The sequence below is a fragment of the Microtus oregoni genome, unplaced genomic scaffold (genome assembly GCF_018167655.1).
Source record: "Microtus oregoni isolate MIOR12 unplaced genomic scaffold, Mior012 000016F_ref0000370, whole genome shotgun sequence".
NCBI lineage: Eukaryota > Metazoa > Chordata > Mammalia > Rodentia > Cricetidae > Microtus > Microtus oregoni.
In genome coordinates, this window is record NW_024543075.1 from 12,940,142 (window position 1) to 12,966,340 (window position 26,199).

At 45.4% G+C, this 26,199-nt stretch overlaps 1 protein-coding gene across 2 annotated transcripts in view; it reads left to right on the plus strand.

The window, feature by feature from the left end:
• Cpxm2 (carboxypeptidase X, M14 family member 2) overlaps window positions 1–26,199 on the plus strand; it is a 116,456-nt gene that overhangs the window by 80,425 nt on the left and 9,832 nt on the right. Inside the window, exons 7-11 of one of the 2 annotated variants that reach the window (XM_041666558.1) lie at window positions 6,566–6,654; window positions 16,737–16,860; window positions 19,546–19,742; window positions 20,358–20,537; window positions 23,261–23,558. In XM_041666558.1, coding sequence (XP_041522492.1) covers window positions 6,566–6,654; window positions 16,737–16,860; window positions 19,546–19,742; window positions 20,358–20,537; window positions 23,261–23,558 — 888 coding nt within the window. The remainder of the gene's footprint in view (window positions 1–6,565; window positions 6,655–16,736; window positions 16,861–19,545; window positions 19,743–20,357; window positions 20,538–23,260; window positions 23,559–26,199) is intronic. The other variant, XM_041666559.1, reaches the window with a different exon arrangement.

The following is a 26,199-nucleotide window of genomic DNA, read 5'->3' on the forward strand; positions in this document are numbered from 1 at the left end:
TTATACACACTCCAGAAGACACAGTTTTCTGTATTTTGATGTCTTAACAATAGCTATTTATGTGGTTTCCATGGCTTTTGGTATTATATTGGTCAAAGTATTTGAGACATTAAATAAGAATGTTTTGGCATTCTAATTTTGTTGTTGTTGTTCTTGAAGAGCAGAGGAAATTTATCCTTTATGTCATAGGTAGGGAGATATGGTTCCCATACTTTCTTCATTAGATCAAATGACCAATTGTCTTGATCTGTCTGGAACCAGACAGGACAGTCCAGGGAAACCAATTCAGACTAGCCACTTGCTGGGTAAAATGCCACCAGAGGCAGAGTTCTCTTGGCCATTTTTTTATTATTATTTTTATTATTTCATTGATTTAAAAAAAATGAAAGCTAGACACTGTAGCACCTGCCTGGTATCCCAGTGCTTCAGAGACTGAGGCAGAAGGACTGCCATGGAATTAAAGCCAACCTGTTCTATATAGTAAATCCTAGAATAGTCTGAGTGATAGAGGGAGACTCTGTCTTAAATAAACAAAGCAAAGTAAAACAAACAAACAAAAGAATGAGCACAGAAGGACCCTTGGGGAAAACTTATTGGACCTAGAAATAGGGAGAGTATCCTGAACAGCAAGTTCAAGGTGTTGGGGAAGGCAAGGAATGGAAAATCATTCTTAATAGAACACAAGCAAAACACACCTTGGAGAGGTAAGATAAATCCTTGGGAAGGGGAGGAGCTATGTGTGCAGACCTTGGTTCTTTGCTTTTACTGAAGAAACTGTAAAATGACCCTTGTCTCAGAGAATGTGAGCCATGGGTGTGACAGCAGTGTTCCACTCTTTCAGGCCAATTAAGGGATTAACTGGTAATTAAGTATGTGTGTGTGTGCGTGTGCGTGCTTGCGTGTGTGTGTGTGTGTGAGTGCGTGCTTGTGTGTGCTTGTGTATGGGATGTATGCATTCAATGTAGACCAGAGGGGGATGTCCAGTATGCTGTTTTGTCACACCTTGTCTCTAGACACAGTCTAACTCAGATCCTAGAGTGGGGTTGGTAGCAGACAAGTCTCAGTGACCCTAAAGAGGAAACATCCAACTTTAATTATTTGGGCTTAATCTTGTCCATCAAATAAGACTTGTTCTGTGTCTTAGAATTCAGGAAAGAACAATAACTAACTACTGTCACCTACAGCAACAACAAACTACTTACCATTTTGAGTTTATCTGTTACCTTTGGGGCCAGTTTAGAACCCCTGTAGTTGGTTTGTCTTTAACGTTAGGAGCAGTTACAAGCAGCCAGTGACTTTCTCACATCCCAGGACCAGTGCTGTTTCATTTAAACCAAGCCATGGAAGGCCAGTGTGTGAACAGGAGTTTTAAGTAGCTTGGAGATCTTCATTTACAGTGTTTTAAATCTACCTCCTTTACAGCTTCCTGATTCTCTGCTTTCTGGAGTGGGCCCTGCAGTGAAGTTCTGTAGGCAGCTGCCTTTGTGGTCTCTGGGGTCTATCTATCATTAATAGGGTGATTCTTCTCATTTTCTCATTCACTGATGAGTTCTTTTCTCTTTCCATTTATCACTTTCTTAGGATACAAAAAACCCAAAACAAAATAAAAAAAGCATTGTTTAAAGAAAGAAGGGTCTTGCTTTAATGGAGTCCAGTACAGTGACATTTCAATTGTATTTTAATTAATAAAGCTTACCTGAAGATCTGAGAGGAAAACAGTCCCACTGGTCAGTCTTACAGATCAGGTAATGGTAACACACACTTTTAATTCCAGTAGCCACACTAGTTTGCCATAGAAACCAGATAGTGCATGCCTTTAATCACGGTGGTGCACACCTTCAATTCCAGTCCTAGAAAGGATTATAAAATGGGAGGAGTTCCCGATAGAACATTCCCATTGTCTTAGTGTGTGGGTGCACCCCTCGTGGTCCTGAGTTCCTTGCTCGTGCTCCGTCTCCTTCTGCTCCTGATTTGGACCTTGAGATTTCTGTCCGGTGCTCCCATGTGGGTCTCTGTCTCTGTCTCCTTTCATCGCCTGATGAAGGTTAATATTCATGAGGATGCCTATGTGTTTGTCTTTGGATTCACCAAGGCCAGCTGGCCTAGGTCTGAAAAAGCATGGGATAAATCCGGACTAGCTGAACATAGCGGACAATGAGGAATACTGAGAACTCAAGAACAATCGCAGTTGGTTTTTGATCCTACTGCGCGTACTGGCTTTGGGGGAGCCTAGGCAGTGTGGATGCTCACCCTATGAGACCTGGATAGAGGTGGGCGGTCCTTGGGCTTCCCACAGGTCAGGGAACCCTGATTGCTCTTCTCTTCGAGCAGATGAGGGAGGGGGACTTGATCGGGGGAGGGGGAGGGAAATGGGAAGCGGTTGCGGGGAGGAGGCAGAAATCCTTAATAAATAAATAAATTAAAAAAAAATGGGAGGAGACAGCGCTCAGACACAGTCTCATTCTGAGATTCCTGGAGGCAGGATTGCCATTTCAGACTGAGGTTGAAGTAAGAGCCAGTGGGCTGGCTGTTTTACTTTTCAAATCTTCAGGTTGAACCCCAATTTTTCTCTCTCTGCATTTTTATTAATCGTACTTCAGTCCAGACTTGGGAGGTAGCCAGTCACTACTTTGGGGTCACTGACCTCTGACCATGCCATGAGAAAAGGACATTGTCTTCCAGGGAGCGAATGACCACCGATACACACATTGTCCAAGAGGAATGTGAACGCTGACCTTCACATGTCCCCAGATAGCTACAGAGTTCTCTTCTTCCTTCTCTTTCTTTCCTTCCCTTCTCTTTCTTGTTGCCTAGCATCCCTGTGAGACCACACAACAGACAGTGACTCCGGCAGAAGAATTAGTAGGCCGGTGTGTCAAGAACAGAAGGTTGGAGGGGGTTAATGAGGTGAGTAGGCTGGATGAAGAGTTTTAGGTGCCATGCCTGGAGTCCTCTCTCCCTGTCGGAAAGGAGTCCCCCAAGGAATTGCTGGGGTTTAGTACAAAGGATCCTGAAAACTAACCACGTGGAAAGAGGCAGGAGGCTGGCTTGCCAGAGCTCCATCTGTGCTAATACAGGCACAGAGATGGAATCAGTCATTCAGGACTTCTGCTTCAAATGCCGGAAGTCCTACTCAGACTCACTTAAGGAGAAAAATTTGGTTGGCAAATGAAAATTGAAGGGGTGGGTGTGACAGACATTAGGCAGGGGTGGGGCTGATATCTCAGGGCCTACTTTCTGGGGTCAGGACTGTTGTTACCATCACTCCAGTTCCTGCCATCTGAGTGACCCCAGGAGGAAGAGGTTCTCCTCCAATCTGCTGCCACGGGAGTAGTCAGGGTCAGAACCTGGACCCTGGCCGCCCTGATGAATGAGGTCAGTTACTCCTGCTCACTATTCCTGTTAAAGAGACAAGCCATGTGGGAATGCAGGCCATAGTGGAATGCAGAGAAAGGAGTTAGTGTGGCCGACTAGGAAAAATAGACGACGAGCTGCAGTGGCCCCCAAGTCCATCTTATGGGTCCTGACTTGAGGTTTAGGTTTAAATAGAGGGCGGGAGTTGCACACAACTCTGAACATTCCTGGTCAAGGTACAACTCCACCCATCACCAGCCCATCATCGTCTAGACTCCAGTCTCCGCTGCTCTGAACTAGGTGAACTCTCTTCTAAGGAGACGAGTGCCTCCTCTGGCAGGCACAGGGCTTCATTCAGCCTTGTTCCTTTCCTAGTGTGAGATTCCTGGGGAGAGTTCAGTTCCTTGAAGCCCATTGGTGGAATGTTCTGACAGCCAAGGAGAGGGGGCACAAGTTATTTCCTCTTGAAGACCAGTGGGGATAGCTGCACTCAGAGCATGCATTTTGTCCCAGGATCATCTCTGAGCTAGTGACCGGCTGGGACAAGTGGGTTCACAGCCTGGACTTGGGTCACAGGCTTGTACCGGGTCTTATGGGACAAGACAGCTCCTCTGAACCATATGAAATAGGTGCCGATCGAAGAAAGGAACTTCAGGGAATAGCTGTAGATAGTTGATGGATTGATTGTGGGCTCTGAGTTCAATTCTTACTTTTAAAACTGAAAGATGGACTCTTAAGAAATTTTCAATAAGATTTTGTTCAGTCAAAGAAAAGACAAGTGAAGAAGTTTTTTATTAAATATAGACTTGGCATTGGGGCCTTGTCCTGGATCCTTCAACGTGCTGATTGGTCTCCAGGAAGGCTATTGTCTGATCAACCATTATTTTGTACACAAGAGCTCTGAGCTTTTTCTTCAACCCTTTTCCACAACCTTGAAAGCCTAACTGGTGTTTGAAAATGAAAGGGGTTTTCAGATTGGAAAGATGCCCCTGAAGCTGGGGGTGGGTGCTGAATAGCTTTTAGAAAACAGCAAATTGAAGTCAGTGTCAATAAATGCAAAATTAAAACCAAACCCAAAAACTGTCACTCTTTACCTTTGCTTTGGAACCCATGGACCTGGATAGCTCTCTCCAAAGGCATGGACATCCTGTGCCCCAAGAAATAACTGGGACCTTGGCTGAGCCTAGATTGCCTTGGCTTTCTTGCCTGGAAAAAAATGCCTATCTCCCTCCTGCAAGTTACCGCCTTTCGTGACAGCTGTTGTTTCTTATAGTATTGCTAGATCCTTCGTGAAGATTTAACATTCTATTTGGTGTTTGAGTCCCCAGTGACTCTTAATTTGTTGCGTGTGGCCCCAGACTCCAAGGCTAAAGCCATTTGTTAGGGATTCCAGCAGGGCCAGCTCATGTGGCTATGTAAGTGGGTACTGATGCCACCTTCCTGCCGGTGATGGAGTCACAGCTTGGCGCTCCTTACATAGAGCCTGCAGAGTCACCTAGGATTGTGTGGAATCGATTTGGCAGGGCTGAGGTAGGTCTATTAGGCAGCCGGTACTCCTAGTCTGGGGACTTGGGTGGCAGAGATGGCTCCCTACTGATCCTGACATCCCAGGGGTTCTTCTGCAACCCACTATTACCCCCGCTTCTAGCATGGGCCTTTGAGCGACTTGGGTGGAGCCCAAGCTTTTGTGGGCTTCCAAAGTTCTGATGCTCTTGGCATGGGGTGAGGGTCTGTGCTAACTGAGGTTTCCTGACTGAATCCTCTAATGGGGAAGTGTCAACATGAAGACCAGGACCTGGGAGCCTCTGCCATTCTTCCTCTGATGAGGACAAGGGCATTGGGGGTCCCTTCTTGTTACTCTCATTCATGTTCTTCCTCCTCCCTGCCCCAGTCTTCTGCATCATCTTTGTTTTGGAATAATATACACAACACAATAGGAATTAAAAGAAAATTCAAGTTCAGTGAAAAGGGAGCCAGGGCGAGCAGGCTGTGCTCTCTGAACCAGAGCTGTAGTCCTCAGGGTGGCCTCTTACTACACTCTGGTCACACCTGCGAGGCTGCTGTGTCAATAAGACTTTCATATCTGCGACAAAATACTTGTCATAAACAACTTTCAAGGAGGAAAGATTGATTTCTGACCTCGGCTCCAGAGGTTTCTGGAGCATAGTCCTCAGTTCCATTGACTTGTGTCAAGACCAGGCTTGTGGCAAGATGGGATGCCATGGTTGCAGGAGCATGTGGTGGAGGACGCTCTTATAGTAGACAGGAAGTAGAGAGAGGAGGGTTCTCGGGATCAGGTAGAACCTTCAAAGTCACCCCTAATGGCCTAACTCCTACGGCTAGACCCTGCCTACTAAATATTCTACTACCTCTTTTAAAATATCACTAACTGGTGACATGAACCGTGAGAACATTTCATATGCAAACTACAGCAGGTGCTTCTGTTCTAAATGTCATAGAACATAGGGCTTCAGGATTGGCTGACCAGGAGCTCTTGACATCATTGGGTTTCTGGGTCCTGCTGGTCACTGAGGTTGTGCTGGCAGTCCCTTCGTGGTCAAGTGGCCCCACAGCCAGTTGGCAGTGTTTTGGCATCCTCTGCCTGGGGAGAGATTTATCACTGTCTCCTTGGCCTCCACTGGAGTGGTCAGAGCAGCTGGGTGCTGTGATAGGTGCGGCCTGGCCCTGTGGCTGGGGCCTGAGAGTTCTGAGGTGTCTGAAGAGGGGATTCTCACATGCCGGGCTTCTGTTAGGAAGAAGGAAAGGGAACACTTCCCAGCTAAGAGACTAACGGTGGGTATATGCTTCCTAATGTCTCCAAGGATGCACATGTGGTTTCGACCTTTATAACTACTTGTTTCTCAGAGATAGAGGCCCAGGCACGTGTGTATCTCTTCTACTGCTTTCTGTAAGCCGGCAGAGGCGATGCTGTTCTTTCCCCACTTACAGATGAAAAAGTAAGGCACAGGCTTCTCAAGTGGTTTGCCCAAGGCCATCCTACATCAAGTAGAGATTTAAGCCCAGACCTTGTGACTGTACATTCTTAACCTTGAAACAGTTCCAACTCCCATGTGCCTCCTGGTGGCTTGGCATGCTGAACACACGTTAGAAGTTCAGCTTTCTGCCTCCACTGTCATCACGTAATCCAGGCCCCCAGAAGGGGCACCATAGTTGACTGTGAAGAAATTCAAAACCATCTTTCTGTCCCTAGATCCTAATAACTATTATCACCGACGCAATGAGATGACCACCACCGATGACCTGGATTTTAAGCACCACAACTATAAGGAAATGCGCCAGGTAAGACCGGAGTATGGGTTTTCCAACCTGACTTTGTCGCAGATCAGCAAGGCATGAGCCGGTAAGCAACCCGATGGGGCCTCCTTAGTTAGGAAAGGGCAGCACCTGAGTGAGTTCACCGTCTCTGGTTCCCTGTTCCTTGTTCACACCCAGCATGGGCATTCCGTGGTTCCCAGGGAGACGCAAGCAAATTCCTGCTCACCTTGGATAGGACACCGATGACAAAATCTGATTTCACTGAAGTCAAGCTTCATGAACCAATGAGTTTATTGAACTTCCATACAGAACATGTAAGTTGGGGGATACTTACAGGAATGCAGGTGATGCCCAAGCAGCTGCACCAACAGAAAGTTTCAGCCCAGAATGAATACCAATTTCTCCATACATAGCTGCGCATACAGAGTCCTTCCCCGACTTCACTTACCCTTCTGCTTTCTATACAACCCAGCACCTTCGAGATCACAAGGCTGCTTGCAGCTAGAACAGAATTACATTCAGCTGACGAGCAGGTACAGGAGGGAATGTCTGGGCTCTCAGGTGACAATCCAATGACCCTGATCACTCCTTCAGTGAGGGGAGGACAACAGCCATTGGCCTGGTTCCTGAGGGTCTCCTGCAAGTCTACTGTCACAGACGCTCTGTTGAGGACGATCATGACCTGTATGTCCAGAGGACAGGGCTCTACAGCAATGCGCTAGAAAGTATGAGAAGGCATTGGCAAGCCAAAGATTCTTAGCTATTCCAGAATCTGTTTGAAGACATAACGAGCAGAAATAACCTCGTGATTACATGGGCATGTAAGGACTCACCAAAGGCTAGTTAATGTAGCTCAGAGGGAGGGCTTGTGGGCTGAAGGAAGGAGCCAGCAGCTCAGGACGAAGGTGAGAGATGTTTCTGAGATCAGACTCATTAGTCTGAGCTTCAGTTCCACGGAATGAACATGCCTGGCTTGTCTCCCTGTCATTTTACTTGAGCTATGCATGGCTTCCAGACACCTGTCAGCACAGACGTAGAGGTGGGATGTGCTAAAGAACTCCTCTTACTGTCTTGCTCTTCAGAAGCAGAGATAATGTGGTTGGACATGAGGTTTGTGACTCATGCCTGCTGCTCCACTTTTTCGGGGTATTTTTATGAGTCTACCCACCCTTCTGTCTTCGGGAGCACTGGCAGGTTAACCCAGCCTTGCTTAATGGGTGTTTTAAGGCATCTCATCAAGTCCAGAAGTGAGACAGCTAGCAATTCAGTTGGTGTAATGAACTTCAAGTGTACGTAAAGGGAGCTGAAGGCTTAAGAGTCCCTGGGTGCTGAGACCTTGAAATAGTTGTCCCATGAGCATCACTGGGGTCCTCTTGGGAGAGCTGGTAGTATGTACTTTATGCATGAGGTGACCATGATGATTACCACTCAGGAGATGCTAGAGCCAAGAGGACTCAGAGTCAGTACAGCCATCTTGGGCCCTCTTTGAAGTGCCACCTGTCCCAAATCACTGAATTGAAAACTGTCCAGGGAGTGTTTCTCAGTCCCAGTGAGTCAAGCCAGAAGCCATTACTGTAGTAATATGGGGCGGCAGGGCTGCGTCCCCCACACCCGGCCGCCCACATGGCTAGCTTATGCTCCGAAATAACAACACACAAAACTGTATTCTTTTAATCACTGCTTGGCCCATTCTCTTCTAGGCTAATTCTCACATATTAATTTAGCCCATTCCTAATCATCTGTGTGTAGCACCCCAAGGTGCGCTTACCGGGGAGATTCTAGCCTAGTCCATCCTGGGTCCGAGCTTCATCACGTGTGTCTGCCAGGGAGCAGGGCATGGCGTCTCTCTCAGGCGTCTGCTCCAGAGAGGAGAGCTGTGGCTTCTCTGAGCTCACTTCCTCTTCCTCCCAGCATTTTGTTCTGTTTACTCCTCCCACCTATCCTCTAACTAATAAAATGGGCCAGGGCAGTGCCTTTATTAGCCAATGACCTTCCTCCATCATTTCCCCTTTTTCGGTTTAAACAAAAAAAAAGGCTTTAACATAGCAAAATTACATATAACAAAACAGTTATCAAGTAAAAGTTACAATAATCTTAATCATAACTAAGGAAAACTATAACTAACTATTCTTAACTCCATCAAAGACTCCAGAAAGATATATTACCTAAGTAAACAAGAACTAAGAAACTTCAAACTCTAGAAATGACAAAGACATCTCGCTGCCTGGACAGTCACCCAAAGTTCTTTTGTACCGTTGGGGCATCCATCTTCAGCCTTCAGGCCCATGGTATCCAGCAGACATTTCCATAAAGCAGGAAAATTCAAAGTCAGTTCAGTCACTATCTGTTGTGTCCTGCAGAATGTCTCGCAGACTCTTTCAAAATGAATCAGGAACCCCGAAAGATCATCTCACCTTAGGCAAGTTCAGTAGTCCTCTCTCTGCGGGTTCTCTGTGTCCAGTTTATGCAATAGTCCAGGCAAGAGCAGTTTCTTGCCCAAATGGCTATCAAACTCCATAAGGATCCTCTTCGATGCCCATCTTCCTCTTGAAGTAGATTGGTGCTGCCAGGAGCAGAGTGTCTCATTGTCATGAAAAGTCCTCAGTTATTAAAACATTAAATGTCCTATTCTGTAATCTTTGAAAGACATGAAGAATGTCTATCTAAAATATATCTCTATATATCTAGAAAATCTAATTAACATGACTACAAGCTTTACTATTATCGATGATTATCCATCCATTAACAACCTATATTTCTTAATTATACAGTACATATTTAAATGAACTACACAATCACAATACCTTAATCAAAATCAGAAACACTTATACATATAACAAAGTTGACCTTAAATCTCTATCAATAAAGCAAAATCTATACTAATGCAAATTATTCATATCTATATCATATCCCCCTTTAAATGTAAAAGAACATTTATAAACATATTTTGGGAATATGGGCGCAGTTATTTCTCTCCAAACTGCTTCCTGCTGAATGGGGGCGTCGTTAATTAGGTCTTTCATGGTATAACCTGTGTGTTAGCTTCATCTCAGTTGGCAGTTGAGCGAAGCAATTTTTTGAAGGCGTTCACACCAACCCTTCAGGAGGGCGTGGTCCATCATACCAAATCGGGATAAATGCAATCCGCAAGGTCTGATCCTCTGTGAAAACAAAAGAAGAATCTCTTTTCCAAAGTATCATATCCTTAGATCCAAATTCTGAAATCATACCCTCATGATATCCGTTCTGGTTCCACTTGGCAGCCCATATAATGAAATGTCTCTCTGTACTTAGCTCCTTCACAGTCAAAAATTTTAAAGAAAACACAATGTACATAATCCAGACTCTCTGTGAATTTTCCATTTTTATGTGGCTTATTTTTCTTTATTTCTTTTAATCTCTTAACTATCTGTACTCTGTCTCTTTAAAGACTTTACTTTTACTTTTTTAAACCATTAACTTTATTCTCTATATTCTTTTTCTTCTCTCTCCCAAGCCTACGTACATTCATCCACAGTGTGACTCATTTAGTGGTCTGAATCTGTCCTATTGTGAATCTGCAATTTTTTACTATCCAGGGGCACTTTTGATTTGCGCCTTTAAATCACTAGGCGCTTAAGAATCTAAGCTGTGACATTCCTAGGTTAACTTTTTGCTTTTTGAGCGTATATCTTTGACCTGGAATATCTCTGTAGACCAGGCTGTCTTTGAACTCTCAGAGATCCGCGTGTCTCTGCCTCTCAGGCAGTGGGATTAAAGGTGTACACTACTACACCTTGAACTCACAGAGAGTGAGTATGTAGATTGTTGGTTCTTGGAGTTGGATTAGAAGACAGAATTGCTATCCCTTTCCCCAGATGGAGTCTTCTAGGTGGCTATAGAAATATTTCTAGCTCAGGAAAAAGAGTTGGCTTAGTCTGCTACTGAGAGAGACTTTTCTAGCCAACGATAAAACGAGAAGCAGTAATGAGAAGGCAGTAAAACATGTGGAGATGTTCATCCCACTGTAAGAGGACAGCAGCGAGAACGTGTGTGGCTTCCATGCAGCATACGCCTGTAGAGCACTGACTTACATGGCTCCTATTCCAGACAGAGGGAGGGGGCAAGAGATGGCGAAGGCAGAGAGGAAGATGAAGACGATCCAAACATTCATATTCAAGGCAAAGAGAATTATGCCAAGAGAACATTGGAGGTCTTCTTAGTGTATGTATTTATAACTTCCTGGTTACTTGTTTAAATTTGCATTTTCGTCTCCTTCCCTTGTAATGATGGGGCAATAACGCTGTCACTTATCGTAAGTCTGTAATATGAAAATTATGCTACATGTGCTTAATGTCGTCATGACAGATGGGATGGGACAGATGGATTTGTTTGCCTGTGGCTGGAGGAAACTTTGGTTATAGCTGGACCAGGTGATATTTGGATTTCTGGTAGATGCTAGCAGACAGAAAAGGAAGAAGCTTGATCTTCTTATCCAGACAAAGAGGCCAGCAATAACAAAGGGGTGGAGTAGGAGTATCGGGTGGGTACTTGGAAAGCAATAACAAAGGGGTGGAGTAGGAGTATTGGGTGGGTACTGGGAAAGAACACAGGTCCTGAGTGAGCTGCATTCCTTCCTATGTAGAGGGAAGGTTGGTGAGCCCCACCACAGGCCCTAGGAAAGGAACTTTCGGGATGGGGTGTGAGGGGAGAGGTATTTCTGAGGTGGGTAGTTGACCTGAGCCATCCATTAAGGTGTATTTGAAGTAAGGTGTAAGACATGTTCTCATTGGGAACATTTTCTTAGTTAGAAAAGACATTGGTTTCCTGGGAAAGTGTATCTTTGTTTTGAGTCATGATATGGCTAGGTCCCAGATGTTCAAGGGATACAGGTTGTGTTGTTATTTAATATGATGCAGGTAGGTAGCCGTTAAGGGTTGAGATAGGAGTTGCAGGGCAGCTAGCTGGCAGTACTGATGTACAGCATGGTCAAGGAGTTAGCTGAGCCTGCCAGTGTGCTGTGTGTTCAGCCTGAGTGTGAGGACAGGTGATGATGGTGGAAAGCCAGAACAAGATAGTAGGTGTGAAAGTTCAAGCAACCAAAGTTTTGACCTATCTTAGTTTTGACCTATTGCTGTGAAGGGAGAGACACCTTGACCACAGCAACTCTTAGAAAAGAAACATGTTTAATTGTGGTGGTTTATATTTTCAGAGGTTTCGTCCATTTCCATCATGGTGTGACATGGTGGTGTGCAGGCAGACAGTGCAGGGGAGGTAGCTGAGTGTCCTCCATCTTGACTTGCAGGCAGCAGGAATGTGGTCTGTCTCACTGGGTGCAGCTTGTGCATAGGGAGACCTCCAAGCCCACCTCCGCAGTGACACACTTCCTCCAGCAAGGCCACACCGCCTAATAGTGCCACTTCTTTTAGGAACCATTTTCTTTCAAACCAATACATTCCAGTCCCTGGCCCCCAAAGACTTGTAGCTATATCATAGTGCAAAAATGCATTCGGTGCAACTTCAAAAGACCTCATAGTCTCTAACAATCTCAAACTTATTTAAATTTAAAGTTCAAAGTCTCTTCTGAGATTCATGCAATTTTGTAACTATAATCCCCTGTAAAATTAAAGTATTAAAAACAGATCACATACTTCCAACAAATAATGGCACAGGGTATACATTATCATTCCAAAACATAGGGAAGGGAGAAGAGTTAGGCTGTACTGGACCAAAGCAAGAGCAAAAACCAGCTGGGCAAACCCCAAACTCTGCATCTCCATGTCTGATGTCAAAGCACTCTTCAGATCTCCAACTCCTTTCAGCTTTTTTGACTGCAACACACTTCTTTCTCTTGGGCCAGTTCCACTCCCTGTTAGCAGCTCTCCTCAGCAGGTCACCCATGACTCTGGCGTCTCTAACATATTGGGGTCTCCATGGCAATCTAAGCTTCAACTTCATAGCTTCACCCAATGGCCGCTCTACTAGGCCTCCATCCAAGGGACACCCATGACATATGCCTCCTCAGTAACTTTATTCCATAACTCCTTCCTTCTCTCATTAACTCTAAAGCCAGAACCACAGGACCTAAGCTGCCAGGTTCTGCTGCTTACTGGGGCTGGAACATGGCCCCTTGTTTAATTCCATCTTCACCAGCTTTCTGTTTTCCTTCACTGCCTAAGCTTGGCTGTCCTTGAACTTGCTCTTTAGACCAGGCTGGCCTCAAACTCAGAGATTCGCCTGTCTCTGCCTTCTCAGTTCTAGGATTAAAGGTATGCCCCACCACATCTAACTCTAAGTTTTTCCTTAGTTCCTTTTCACAAGTTCGAAATTTAGCTGGGTGGGATCTGAAGTCACCATTCCCTTTGTTTCATTTCTTAATCTTATTATCTCCTTGAACACAGGATTTAGCTCCATTCCATTTCCTGTTCTTTCATGTCTTTTTAGATTGTACATTTTGAATTTTACCTTCCTCAGCTTGCCCTTTTTTATTATACACCTTTATAAACATGAACACTAATAACCACATGACAGAGTCTATACTAGGTTGTTGTGAAATTTCCTCTGCCAAGGGAATTAATCCAAATCTCTTCACTTTTGCCCGAGGCGGACTCTCCAGTCAAGGCCAAAATGCAGCCACTTCTTCACCAAAATATCACAAGAACAATCTCTAGGCAGCACACTAAAATTCTCCTCCTCTGAAACCTTTTGAGTGCCTCCCCCCATAGTTTAAATCATTCTCAGCACCACTGTCTTCCATATTTCTCCTAGTATAGCTCATTAAGTAGTAGTTAAGCAATTCCACTGCCTTCCTAACCCAAACTTCCAAAATCTAATTACTCCAAACAGAAGCATGGTCAAACCTATCACAGCAATACCCCAGTTCCTGGTACCAGCTTCTGTTTTAGTTATGGCTTCTATTGCTATGAAGAGACACCATGACCAGAGCAACTCTTAGAATGGAAAACATTTAATTGGAATGGCTTACATTTTCAGAGGTTTAGTCCATGATCATCATGGTGGGACATGGTGGTGTGCAGGCAGACATAATGCTGGAGAAGTAGCTGAGGGTCCTCCATTTTGACTTTCAGGCAACAGGAAGTGGTCTATCTCACTGGATGTAGCTTGAGCATAGGAGACCTCAAAGCCCTCCACAGTGGTACACTTCCTCAAACAAGGCCATACCTACTTCCAATGAGGCCACATCTCCTATTAGTGCCACTCAGTTTCTTGGCCATTTTCTTTAAAACCACCACATGACCCATGAATTCTCACTGTGGTTTTCTCCCTCTGATAATTCCTTCTCCATTGAATTAGAGGTAGCTTCTGAAGAAAGATGATGGAAGAAAACCTTTTCTGCTGCTTTAAACAATTTTTAAGGAATACTTCCATTCACTGGACAAGCATTCTTATATCAACAGAGAACCCCAAGTCTGAAGGATCCTCCATAAAGTCACTGTACTGATGATTTGGCAAATTTTACATCTTTCTTGCCTTGGTCTGTTCACAGATTAACAAAAGTCCAGAGAACAAGTAATTTCTAAACAATAGAAGTTAATTTTTCATAGTTCTTGATATGGGTGATCTAGAATCAAGGCATCACTAGATTCTGTATCTAGTGAGGGCTACTCTCTACTTCCAATATGGTGCCTTGTTTCTGGGTGATCATGTGGAAGATGGAAAGGCAAAGCCCTACCTAGTTTTCTCCTGTCCCTTTATAAGGATACTCATTCCACTGACAAGGGCAGAGCTTCGTGACTTGATCACCTCCTAGAAAAGCCCTCACCCCTACACATTATGAAATTGAGTCTTGGATTCCACCTTGTGAATTCAGGGAACACATACACTCAAGCTACAGCAACACACGTTTCTCTCTCCAGTGCTTGGACTTGTCTCCATAGGTTCTGCACGACTGTGATTAGAACGTAGCTCTGTCTTTGCCCCATGTCTCTCAGTTAGTGTTGGTTCCTAGCATCTCCCCACTCCTCACCCTCACTGTCTCCAGTGCTGCCACATGGGCTGGTGAGGGGCTGCATTCAGGGGAAGACATTTGTCTGCCTCCAGTGTAGAGGCTGTGACCTCTGGTGCTGGTTGCACTAAAGACTGAGGGTAACAGAGAAGGAAGGCAGGGCTGTGCTTGAAACTTAAATTTGTTGCCACTTAGTAATGGACTACCTAGGTCTTATTCTTGAAGAAATAATCTTTGGCCTGAACCCGAGACAGTGGCTTCCTTGCCAACCAGGACCTGCTAAGATCCTTGTCAGTGTGACCACACCAGGAGGGATGAGCATACAGGGCCTGGAGGCCAGTGGACTATGGCCATTGTTCACACTGCAGCAGGAGAAAGGGACACTTGCAGTTCTAGATTGTATTTCAGGGCAGCGGAGTCCTTCCAATGGATACTGCCTGCTCATCACCCTTGCCAGGGTGTTCTTCCCCTGCTCTGCCAGTGCCAGAGTGTCCCTTCTGTTCTTAACTCATGGCTCTGAAATGATCCTCTAGACCTTCCAGTCTTCACTGTCTATATGGTGCCTGGTAGAGAATGGGGTGCTCAGTAAACACAGGGTGGAGCGGGGTCCTCAGTAAACACAGAGGAGAGCGGGGTCCTCAGGAAACAGAGAGAGAATACAGTGTTCTTTACACCAGGTTCTGGTGCCTGGGGATTGCAAAAACACCTTTCATCCAGCCAATCAATGCTCACAACACCGGTCAGGGATGCGAGGCAGGCAACTTCTGAGGAGAGGATGCCACTGGTCCTCCATCCCCCTAGAAGCTGTTCTCCTACTAGAGAGCCTTCACTACATCCCCTGATAGCTCACACTATTCTGTTTGTTAACTAGCTGATCTTAAACTCTAGACCATGGTATGTGGGTTCCTTCCCCACTCTAGCCCACCACCTGGCCCATGAGGTTTGTGTCCATGGCCACCACATGAAGTTCTTCATTAGCATTCATGAGTTGCATCATCCAATGCCTCCTTCCTGTTGCACTCCCAGCTCCAGAAGGGCAGGGACACCTTCTTCAGGTGTGCAGTGATTATGAAAACTTAGTATCAAATACTCCATATTTGTACAATTTGATCTCCAAAGAGACTGGTTCAGAAAGATGTGAGACTTTCACAGTGAGAAAGTCATGACTACAACCAGGAAGAGGCTGACTGCAGCCAAGGAGGTGGTGACAACGACCAGGGAGATGGGAGGTGGTGATGACAACCAAGGGGGTAGGAGGTGGTGACAACAACCAGGGGGTGACAAACACATGTGACATCTGAGAGAGTGAAAATCCCAACCCAGGAAGATGCCTTAGACTGCTGGAGCTGTCATGGCGGACTAGTAGACCACAGAAATGCCTTGTTTGTAGTCCTAGAAGCCACTACAAACCCAAGCTCAAGGTGCTAGCAGGTGTGGTGTCTGCTGAGGGCTCACCCACTGGTTCACACATGTATGCGGCCTTCCCACTGCTCCACACACGAGTCCTTTGCCTCTTTTAAAGGGTTCTCATTGTGTTTACAAAGTCTCCACCCACATGACATAATTACCATCTAATTTTTCACTTCGTTTTATAAAAAAAAAATATGTTGTTACATTTGTTTATTAGGTGTGTTAGGATATGGGCACTTGCAGGCATCCGTGCACTTGCTGAGATCAAGACACCTTGTGGGAGTTGGTTTTTTCCTTTCTATATGTGAAGATGGAACTCAGGTTGGCAGCAAGGATCTTGAGCCACTGAGCCATCTCATTGGACTCAGTGCTTCACCTTTTAATGCTATTGCATTGGTTAGATTTCAGCTGAGGGGCCCAGACATTCAGTATGTAGCTAGAAGCTATCACTATAACATAATCAAGTGTCCTAAGAGTACCAGGCCAGGGTAGGCAATGGCCAGGAGCTTCTCCTTAGAGGAGATGGTCAAAGGATAGGTTCTGGCTGGAAAGGCGGGTATTATTCTGGGAAATAGGGGACCAGAGAGGGTGTTCTAGACAGAGGTATAGCAACAGAGCTGTGGGATGGAGGGGGTGCTGAGGTGAGAGGCTGTGGAAATAGCTGCCTTTTGGGGAACACTGCTTTTTGTCCTTTGTTTTTTAAGCCTGTGGCTATCACCATTCAAAACCTTTCATTTATCTTGTCTTTCAGTTGATGAAGGTTGTGAATGAGATGTGCCCCAATATCACCAGGATTTACAACATTGGCAAAAGCCACCAGGGCCTGAAGTTGTATGCTGTAGAGATCTCTGACCACCCTGGGGAGCATGAAGTTGGTGAGACGGATTTTTGTCTTTGTTTTCTGTTGCTGTAAGAAGAGTCATAACCAAAAGCAGCTTGGGAGGAAAGGGTCTGTCTGGACTCACAGGTATTATTAGCTCACCGTCAAGGGAAACCAGGGAAGGAGTTCAGGCAGGAATTGGAGGCAGGAATTAAAGCAGAGGCCAAGGAAGAATTTTGGTTATGGCCTTTCTCAACTACCTTTTAAATACAGTCCAGCAGCGCCTGCCTAGGGGTGGTACACCCACACTGGGCTGGGCCCTTCTATATCAACTAGTGGTTGAGAAATAACCTCACTTATGAGTGAGTACACGTGATAATTGTCATAAGTGGTTTGTTAAACACAAAGCAAAGAAAACCAGCCCACAAATTACAACCCCAGAAAACCTAGACAGCAATGAGGACCCTAAGAGAGACATACATAGATCTAATCTATATGGGAAGTAGAAAAAGACAAGATCTCTTGAGTAAATTGGGAGCATGGGGACCTTGGGAGAGGGTTAAAGGGGGGGATGCAGGGAGGAGAGTAGAGGAAAATGTAGATCTCAATAAAAATCAATTTTAAAAAAAGAAATAACCTCACAGACATGGCCACAGGCCAGTTTAATGTGGGTATATTTTCAGCCGAGGGTCTCTCTTCCCAGGTGACTCTCGGTTTGTGTCAAATTGGCAGCTGGTGCTAACTATGCCAGCTTCCCAACCAAGATGATGGCACCCCATTTTCAGTAGCTCCTTATCTAATTTGAAGACATCTCCTCACATTCTACATGAGAGCATTTGTGATTCAGGGCATGAGTCACCTATCTCACCAACAAGCAGGTTTTGGTTCTGTGTCCCTCATATCTTAGAAGAGTTGCACAGCTCCCTGAGCTAGAAGCAGCCACCTGTGCTGCTCAGGCACCACATGCAATTGTGCTCTCTGCTTCTGAGGCCAAACACAAGACAAAGGAGAAAATGGCTGGATATAAGACAGATTCCTCAGCCGGGCAGTGGTGACACACACCTTTAATCCCAGCACTTGGGAGGCAGAGGCAGGTAGATCTCTGTGAGTTCGGGACCAGCCTGACCTGGTCTACAAGAGCTAGTTCCAGGATAGGTTCCAAAGCTACAGAGAAACCGGGTCTCAACAACAACAACAACAAAAAAAAAAATTCCTCTTCCAGGAGAACATTCTGGACTCTCCGATTCATGAATGACTGAAATCACAGGGCTCACTTTCCTTCCTTCCTTCCTTCCTTCCTTCCTTCCTTCCTTCCTTCCTTCTTCCTTCCTTCCTTTCTTCCCCTACCTTCCTTCTTTTCTTTCTTTTTGTATTATATAACACACCAATTTTATTGATAAATTAATATTAGTATAGAGACAGAATCTGGCAGCTGAAATTTTGGAGACATGGAGATCAGTTCCTGATATTGCCACATTCCTGTAGAGAATCATACAGATGAAAGGAAGACCTATATGCCACAGCATGGGAGATAGAATTACCCATCTTAATATTGAGCTTAGCTTCTCATTATCTTGAGTAAAGAAACAGTTTCATAACTGTTTTGACTACAAATACGCCTTCCGCACTCTCTACTGCGGGCTCCCTTCTTTTTGAAGAATGTCTATGGTGTCTTTAAATGTAGCCAGTCTTCAGCTGTTTCCTATCCAGCCGTCACTACTCCAAGTCCCTGCATGCCGGGTGGACCTTCAGTTTTCTTGTAGGCAAAACTGACCAGGATCTCAAAATCCTCTGAAATCTAAGTGCACAAGATATGGTGCCAAAGATAGGTCTATCATTCCTCCATGTTTCCTGTCTCAGGAGTTTATCTCAGGAGTTTCTTTCAGGAGGCAAAAGCCTTACCTGTGGATAAAATCATGTTTCCTCACACAGAACCACTTGACAAGGAAGAAAAAGAAGTGCGATCAGCCATTCCCAGCATGGATATTGTAATCTGTTTAGCTGCTATAACGAAATAGACAAGACTGCATATTATAAACAGCAGAAATTTATTTTTCCCAAGTGGTGAACCTGGGAGGTTCATGATCGAGATGCTAGCACCTCTGCAGCCTGATTGGTGATGACCTGCTTTCTGCTGACCCTTGCACGATACAAGGCGGTGGAAGGCTACATTCTCCGAGGATGATAACCCCCCATCCCCTTCTAAAGGCTCTGCCTCTTCATACTATCACAGAGTCTTGACTTGAACTTGAATTTTATAGACATCCACCCATGAATCCACAGCCCCTGTCATTAACAAGCTGAATTTTGGAGGAGAGAATATCCGGACCACTCACCAGCATGTGTCCTAGCTGACTCCTTTAAGACCATTTTCTTTGTGTATTCATTCATCTTTGGCTCCTTGTAAAACACAGTAAGAAAATCCCCAAGAGAAACTACACCATCGAAGAGAAAAGCAATGGCTGTGCTTTGTGTTTAGCTTGTAATCACTAGTACTGAGGCATTTGGTTCTCCTTGCTAAGTGAGAACACACACCCCATGGCTCTAGTTGTTCAGGCTTGTTGTCTCTGCCCTTCCTACGTGCTTGAGCACTTGAGTTTAAAATAATTATCCCAATACAATTTTGGGGGGTTATTTGAAAGAAAAAAAAACATGGCTGTAAGGTGTTTGTGTCATTCAAAACTTTGCCAGGGTCTGTGTAGACGCCTGCAGGAGCCTGTGCCTCTCTTTCTTTGTCAAGGTGAGCCCGAGTTCCACTACATCGCAGGGGCCCATGGCAATGAGGTACTCGGCCGTGAGCTGCTGCTGCTGCTGCTTCAGTTCCTCTGCCAGGAGTACTTGGCGCAGAACACACGCATCGTCCGCTTGGTGGAAGAGACGCGGATCCACATTCTACCCTCCCTCAATCCTGATGGCTATGAGAAGGCCTGCGAAGGAGTAAGTGTCTTCTAGACTCCAGATGCAACCAATATGAGATCCCAGCTCCAGGGTGTGCTTAGCGCAACTCCCAGGAATCTGATTCTGCCTGTCCGTCTGTCTGTCTGTCTGCCTGCCTGTCTCTCCCTCTCTTTCTCCCCCTCTCTTATTTATTTATTTATTATGTATACAATATTCTGTCTGTGTGTATGCCCACAGGCCAGAGGAGGGCACCAGACACCATTACAGATGGTTGTGAGCCACCATGTGGTTGCTGGGAATTGAACTCAGGACCTTTGGAAGAGCAGGCAATGCTCTTAACCTCTGAGCCATCTCTCCAGCCCTCTCTCTTATTTTTGATATGTGTGTAAGTGATATATGTTGTGGGTGTGCATGTGCATGTACATGTGTGTATATGTGCACAGGGAGGCTCTGAGGCTGGCCTCAATAGCTTTCTCCATAGCTTCCCCACTTTAGTTGTTGAGATAGGGTCTATAGTTGAACTTGGACCTTACTGATTTTCTGGAGCCAAGAGCATTCAGAGATTTGGAGATGCACACAGGAGACCCAGACACATTGCACATCCTCGATTCTCCACTGCATCTGAGAGCTCTTTACCTTCTGGATCTTCTCTAGGGCTCCGAGTTGGGAGGCTGGTCCCTGGGACGCTGGACCCATGATGGGATCGATATCAACAACAACTTTCCAGATTTAAATTCGCTGCTCTGGGAGGCCGAGGACCGGCAGAATGCCCCAAGGAAAGTGCCCAACCACTACATTGCCATCCCTGAGTGGTATCTGTCTGAAAATGCCACAGTGAGTGAAAAAAAAAAACCGTCTCATTTGTAGGGCAGAGGAGGGCAGAAGACTGTCTGCTGGTATCTCCAGAGGGTGTGGCATGGAGGATTGAGACAAGGCTAGCTCTCCTTTCTCATCTCTCCAGCAGAAGGAATAACCCTAGGTCATAACTGCCTTACAAGCTGGTATTGTTGAAATTCTTTGATTGAATTTCTTTATAACTACCGAGTTGTGAAGAATCAAAATAGCAACCCCCAAAATGCATGAATTTGTTACTATCATTATCCTCATCCATATCAATTATACTCCCATGAAATTATCTTCGGCTTTCACCAATTGCTAGGTGTATAAACACTGTCACTTCTGATGACATATACAAGATGGAGTCCTGGGACATGTGGCCATTTCACTTTTGGTGATGTGTGTACCAGAACATAGCACCAGAGAGTTCAAAGCACCACGCCTCCTTACAGCAAAAGATTGACTACTTAATGTCCATTTTCACCTACATAGATAAACAGTCTCTTCATTGTAAAGTGGAAAAGACTGAGAAATAGCACTCATCAAAATCAAGAATGAATCTTAGGAGCATAAACTGGGTAAAAAAAAAAACTGAGAAAGACAAGTAAAACTAAAGAGTAAATTTGACATCTTCATGTGCAGATAAAACAAGACCGAGCCGGGCGGTGGTGGCGCACGCCTTTAATCCCAGCACTCGGGAGGCAGAGGCAGGCGGATCTCTGTGAGTTCGAGACCAGCCTGGTCTACAGAGCTAGTTCCAGGACAGGCTCCAAAGCCACAGAGAACCCTGTCACGAAAAACCAAAAAAAATAAATAAATAAATAAATAAAAAAAAAACAAGACCGAGGGGAAATGAGAGCCAGCTTATTTAGGATGGGAAGCAATGTGGTGTGTGAGGGGCTGAAATCACCCCGGTTATATAGCACCTGCACCTGAGACTTGTTTGGGTCTTGGGTTGGACTGTGTGTTCCCAGCATGGAACGATATTGATTCTGTGCAATGAGATGTGCTCTGTAATTAACCTGACTCAGGGTCTATGGTGTGCTTAAACACCAGAATCAAGGTTGATGAAGCCTGGCAAGCACATTGTACCCCTGAGTTGGCATTTCTGTCTGCACAGTAAGTGACTTCCTGTGTCCCTCTGTTGTCATCAACTTTGTCTTACTGAAATTACCTTTGCGTGACAATCGCAGTTTATTATAATCTGACTTGATTTACATGTCTATATTAAGCCACGTCAACCTTTAATTTGATCTTTTAGCACTGTCATTTCCCTCTTTTTTTAACTTTTCCCCATAAAAAGTCAAAGTACAAAAGTAAAGGGAGAAACAGAGGGCTCACAAGTCCTCGTGTCGGCGTTGACGTGTGCCAACACATGCTTCCTCCACCCAGACATCTCTCCCCACTCTAACGAAAGCAGACACCAGGTCATCTTGTCATTTCATTTGTAAACGTTTCAACAGGCGTCTCTAAACTCCAGGGAGCTCCTTTACCACATCTGGATTTTAAGTGAGTTCTGAGACCTGAACTCCAGTCATTAGGCTTGCGAGGCAAGCAATTCTACCCACAGAGTCCTCCTTAGCCCCAAATAAGATTTTTCTTGATAATGCAAGGTGTATGTCAGAGTTCCTATTTTTTTGTTTTGTTTTGCTTTGCTTTTTTGAGACAGGGTTTCTCTGTGTCACAGGCTGTCCTAGAACTTGTTTTGTAGACCACGTTGACCTTGAACTCACAGAGATCCATCTGCCTCTGCCTCCCGAGTGCTGGGATTAAAGGCGAGCACCACTACTGTCCCCACTTCATTCCTTGCACCAATCAGTGAACTCCCCTCTCCCTGTTCATAGCTCTCACCTCACTTTACCCTTCTCCCGTTTGCTTAAACCTTGATTCAAAGGAGGCCCATTCCTTTCTATTGTTTTAAAGTCATTTTACATCTTTGAACAAACTGCTCTCCATTATTTCCTCTCCTTCCCTGTCTTGCCTACATCTTCACGTCACCCTTGACTGTGTATGAGCAGCTGCCTTCACTGCCTCTGGGAGCCAGGGCTGTGTTCCTCTGATGAGTGTACGTCCTTCTCCATCTTATGGAAACAGAGAGTGACTTTAAGACTGGCAGAGACTAGACAGAGCAGACGTCCACAAACTACAGCCCACTCAGGCCTGCTTTCCCGAGTGGCCTTGGTTGGCACACCTCTGCATTTTCTGCATGGTGTTTCTTTGCTACAGGAGCATAGTTGAGTAGCTGTGGCAGAGCCTGCCTGGGCCACAAAGCCCCAAATATTCACCATCTGGCCCTTTGCAGAAAAATCAGCTGATGCCTCAGCTAGAGGTCTGGTGAGATTCAGCTTTGTGGGTTCAGGGGTGTGTGCCTTTCATCTGGAGACATCAGCTAACTCGTGTGTCTTTCTCTGCTGTCTGCCGCTGTGGGTAAAGACTCCTAACCCAGGAGTTCAGTAGAATCACAGGATGATATTGCTTTAACCCCACTTCAGTATTTACTAGACTATCCTGCTGTGGAAACTGAGCATTTCCTTGGCTGTCCCTTTTTTATCCATCGCTTCTAAAAAGTCCAGTTTTCCCAGGACACAGTTTGAGATTCTGAATATTACTAATATTATTCAACAAAATTCCTGATTTTTTTTTAAAAAAAATTTCCGTTTTTTTGAAAGCTAGGGCGATGAAGCAATTTCCTTCTCTTTGTTAAATTTGTATACTCCCAGGTGGCCATGGAGACCAGAGCTGTCATTGCCTGGATGGAGAAGATCCCCTTTGTGCTGGGAGGCAACCTACAGGGGGGTGAGCTAGTGGTGGCATACCCCTATGACATGGTGCGGTCCCTGTGGAAGATGCAGGAGCACACCCCAACACCCGATGATCATGTGTTCCGCTGGCTGGCATACTCCTATGCCTCCACTCACCGCCTCATGACGGATGCCAGGAGGCGAGTGTGCCACACAGAAGACTTTCAGAAGGAGGAGGGCACTGTCAACGGGGCTTCCTGGCACACGGTGGCTGGAAGTAAGTCTAAGATCTGCCAGTCTACATCATGTCCCTAATGGCCATGGATGGTAGTTTAGTTACTTTTCCTGTGGCCGTGACAAAATACAAAAAAGCAACTGTGGGAGGGGTAGGGGGGTATGGGTGTGATGTGTGGTGTGTGTGTGTGTGTATGTGTGTGTGCTGGGGGTATGTGTGTATGTGTAGTGTGTGTGTGTGTTGGGGGTTGTGTATGTATGGGGGGTGGGGATATGTGTGTATGTGTGTGTGGTGGTGTGGGGGGCTGGGGGTATGCGTGTATGTGTGTGTTGGGGCTTGTATATGGGGGGGACTGGGGGTATGTGTATGTGTATGTATATGTGTGGTGGCGGTGGTAGTGGTGTATGTGTGCTGGGGGTGTGTGTATGTGTATGTGGTGGTGTGGGGGACTGGTGGAGGTGGGGGAAACGTATGTATGTGTGTGTGGTGGTGGTGGTAGTGGGGTGTGTGTGTGTGTATGTGTGTGTGTGGTGGTGTTGGTAGTGGTGTGTGTGCGTGTGTGTGTGTGTGTGTATGTATGTGTGTGTGTGTTAGAGGGTCGTTGACTCACAGTAGAGGATGCAGTCCATTATGGCAGGAATGTGAGGCATGGTTACATTGCATTCATAGCCAGGAAGTAGAGACCGATGGATACAGATATTCAGTTATCTTTTTCCTTCTTGTTCAGCCCAGTAATCCAGTCTATGATGTGGTGATATCCAAGGTCTTCTCACCTTAATTGACCCAATCTAGAGAATCCCTCAGAGACATAGCCAGGGGTGTTTCTCTTAGTTTGTAGGTTCTGTCAAGTTGGTAATATTAACAATCATAGATTTTAGTCCAGAGTTAACTCCCAGATCCCTCCTCTATTATGCCCTCTGCAGATTAGTCAGGGTTCTCTAAGAAAACAGAACTGATAGGATGAATATACATATATACTCTAATATATATATATTATATACATATATACTCTAATATATATTCATATATATATACTCTAATATATATATGTATCTACATACATATATATATTAGAGTTGATTACAGGCTGTAGTCTGAGTAGCTCTTTCTCCTGACATAATGGTCAAGAATCTGGTGGTTGTTGAGTCCCAGTCTGGTACTGGAGTTCCAGGGAATTCCCAGAGAGCTCATGGTCTTCAGTCTGTGTTGGAATCCTGAAGAAATAAGTTCTAATACCAGTGGAGGGATGCTTCAGCTGTAGGATAGATGCACTTGTCAGTGAGAGTGAGGGCAAGCAGGCAAAAGGCAAAAGCTTCCTTCTTCCATGTGGGCTCCCATCAGAACGTGTGGACCAGATTCATGGTGGGTCTTCCCACCTCAAATGATCCAGTCAAGAAAATCCATCACAGGTGTGCCCAGTTGCTTGGGTTTTAGACGATCTCAGATGTAGTAAGGTTGACAACTGATGAGCTATCATACTCCCTCTCATTGTTATGCTCAGTGTGACTGCCATCAGTGGCTTCCAAAGCATCAGCACTCCCTAACGACTAGTCTTTAACCCTTACTGTGTTCTCAGAGGTAGGTGGGGCTTACTCATTTTTATGAACGAGAATGCCTGGAGATAGCAGGGACTCTGCCCAAGTGAGATACTGATAGAGGTGGAATGTTTTAGGTCTTGCCCTTAGCCACTGAGTTACTCAGACTTCACAGGACTGCAGATGGGAGAAAGCGGCAGGGCACAGTGGTGCCAGAGCTAGGGCTTTGTGCTCAGTTACCAGGATCTGGGGGACTGTCCAAGACTGGGAACCTCATCTTGGCTGAGGTGTGCCGTTACCAAGTTGGGTCCTGAGATTTCCACGTGGTGGCAATAGTTATGTGTATCTGCTGTCCACTGGCTAGTCACCCAATTTTCACCAATGATATATGTCAATGCCTGTTGTGTACAACCTGCACATTGGCCTGGAGAGGTTTTCCCAAGAGACCCCCAAATCACTTAGTAACAATCAGAGAGCCCTGTGGATCATATGGGAGAAGAGCAATGCCTCAAGTTACTGTGAGGGATTGTCTATATGGGGTTGGCCTGTGGACATGTGTGCGGGATGGGTTGTTAATGGATGTGGGAAGGCCCAGCCCACTGTGGGCAACACCATCCCCTAGGTAGGTGTCTCTGGAAATGTGAGCTGAGCATAGCCAAGCAAGTCGATATGCATGCTTATGCATTCATTTCTCTCTGCCCTTGACTGTGGCTATGACCAGTCACTCCGAGCTCCCTGCTCGGTTGGACTGTGACCTGGAATTGGACGCCAGACAGTACCCTCCCAGTTGCACTTCGTCAGACTATTTTACCACAGCACCTTCCAAGGGAACTAGAAGACCCCGTGATGTCCTGAGCCTACCCTGTTCTCCATTCCACACACTAGTTTCCATGGTATTTTACTTTACTATAAATTCAGTCTTCAAATACTTTTCAAGTATACTTTTCTCTTGGAAAAGAAAGCAAAAATAGAAATAATTGTTCCCATAGTCACTTCAAAACATGTCAAAAAGGATGCCGTATTTGTCTTGACAGCAATCCAAGTGGAGATAATTCTTTCTCTGCAACGACTTTGCACTATGCCCATTACAAAAGAAACACTGGTTTGTATTTATCGGGGACATTTCCTATTGATTAAGAAAGCATTTT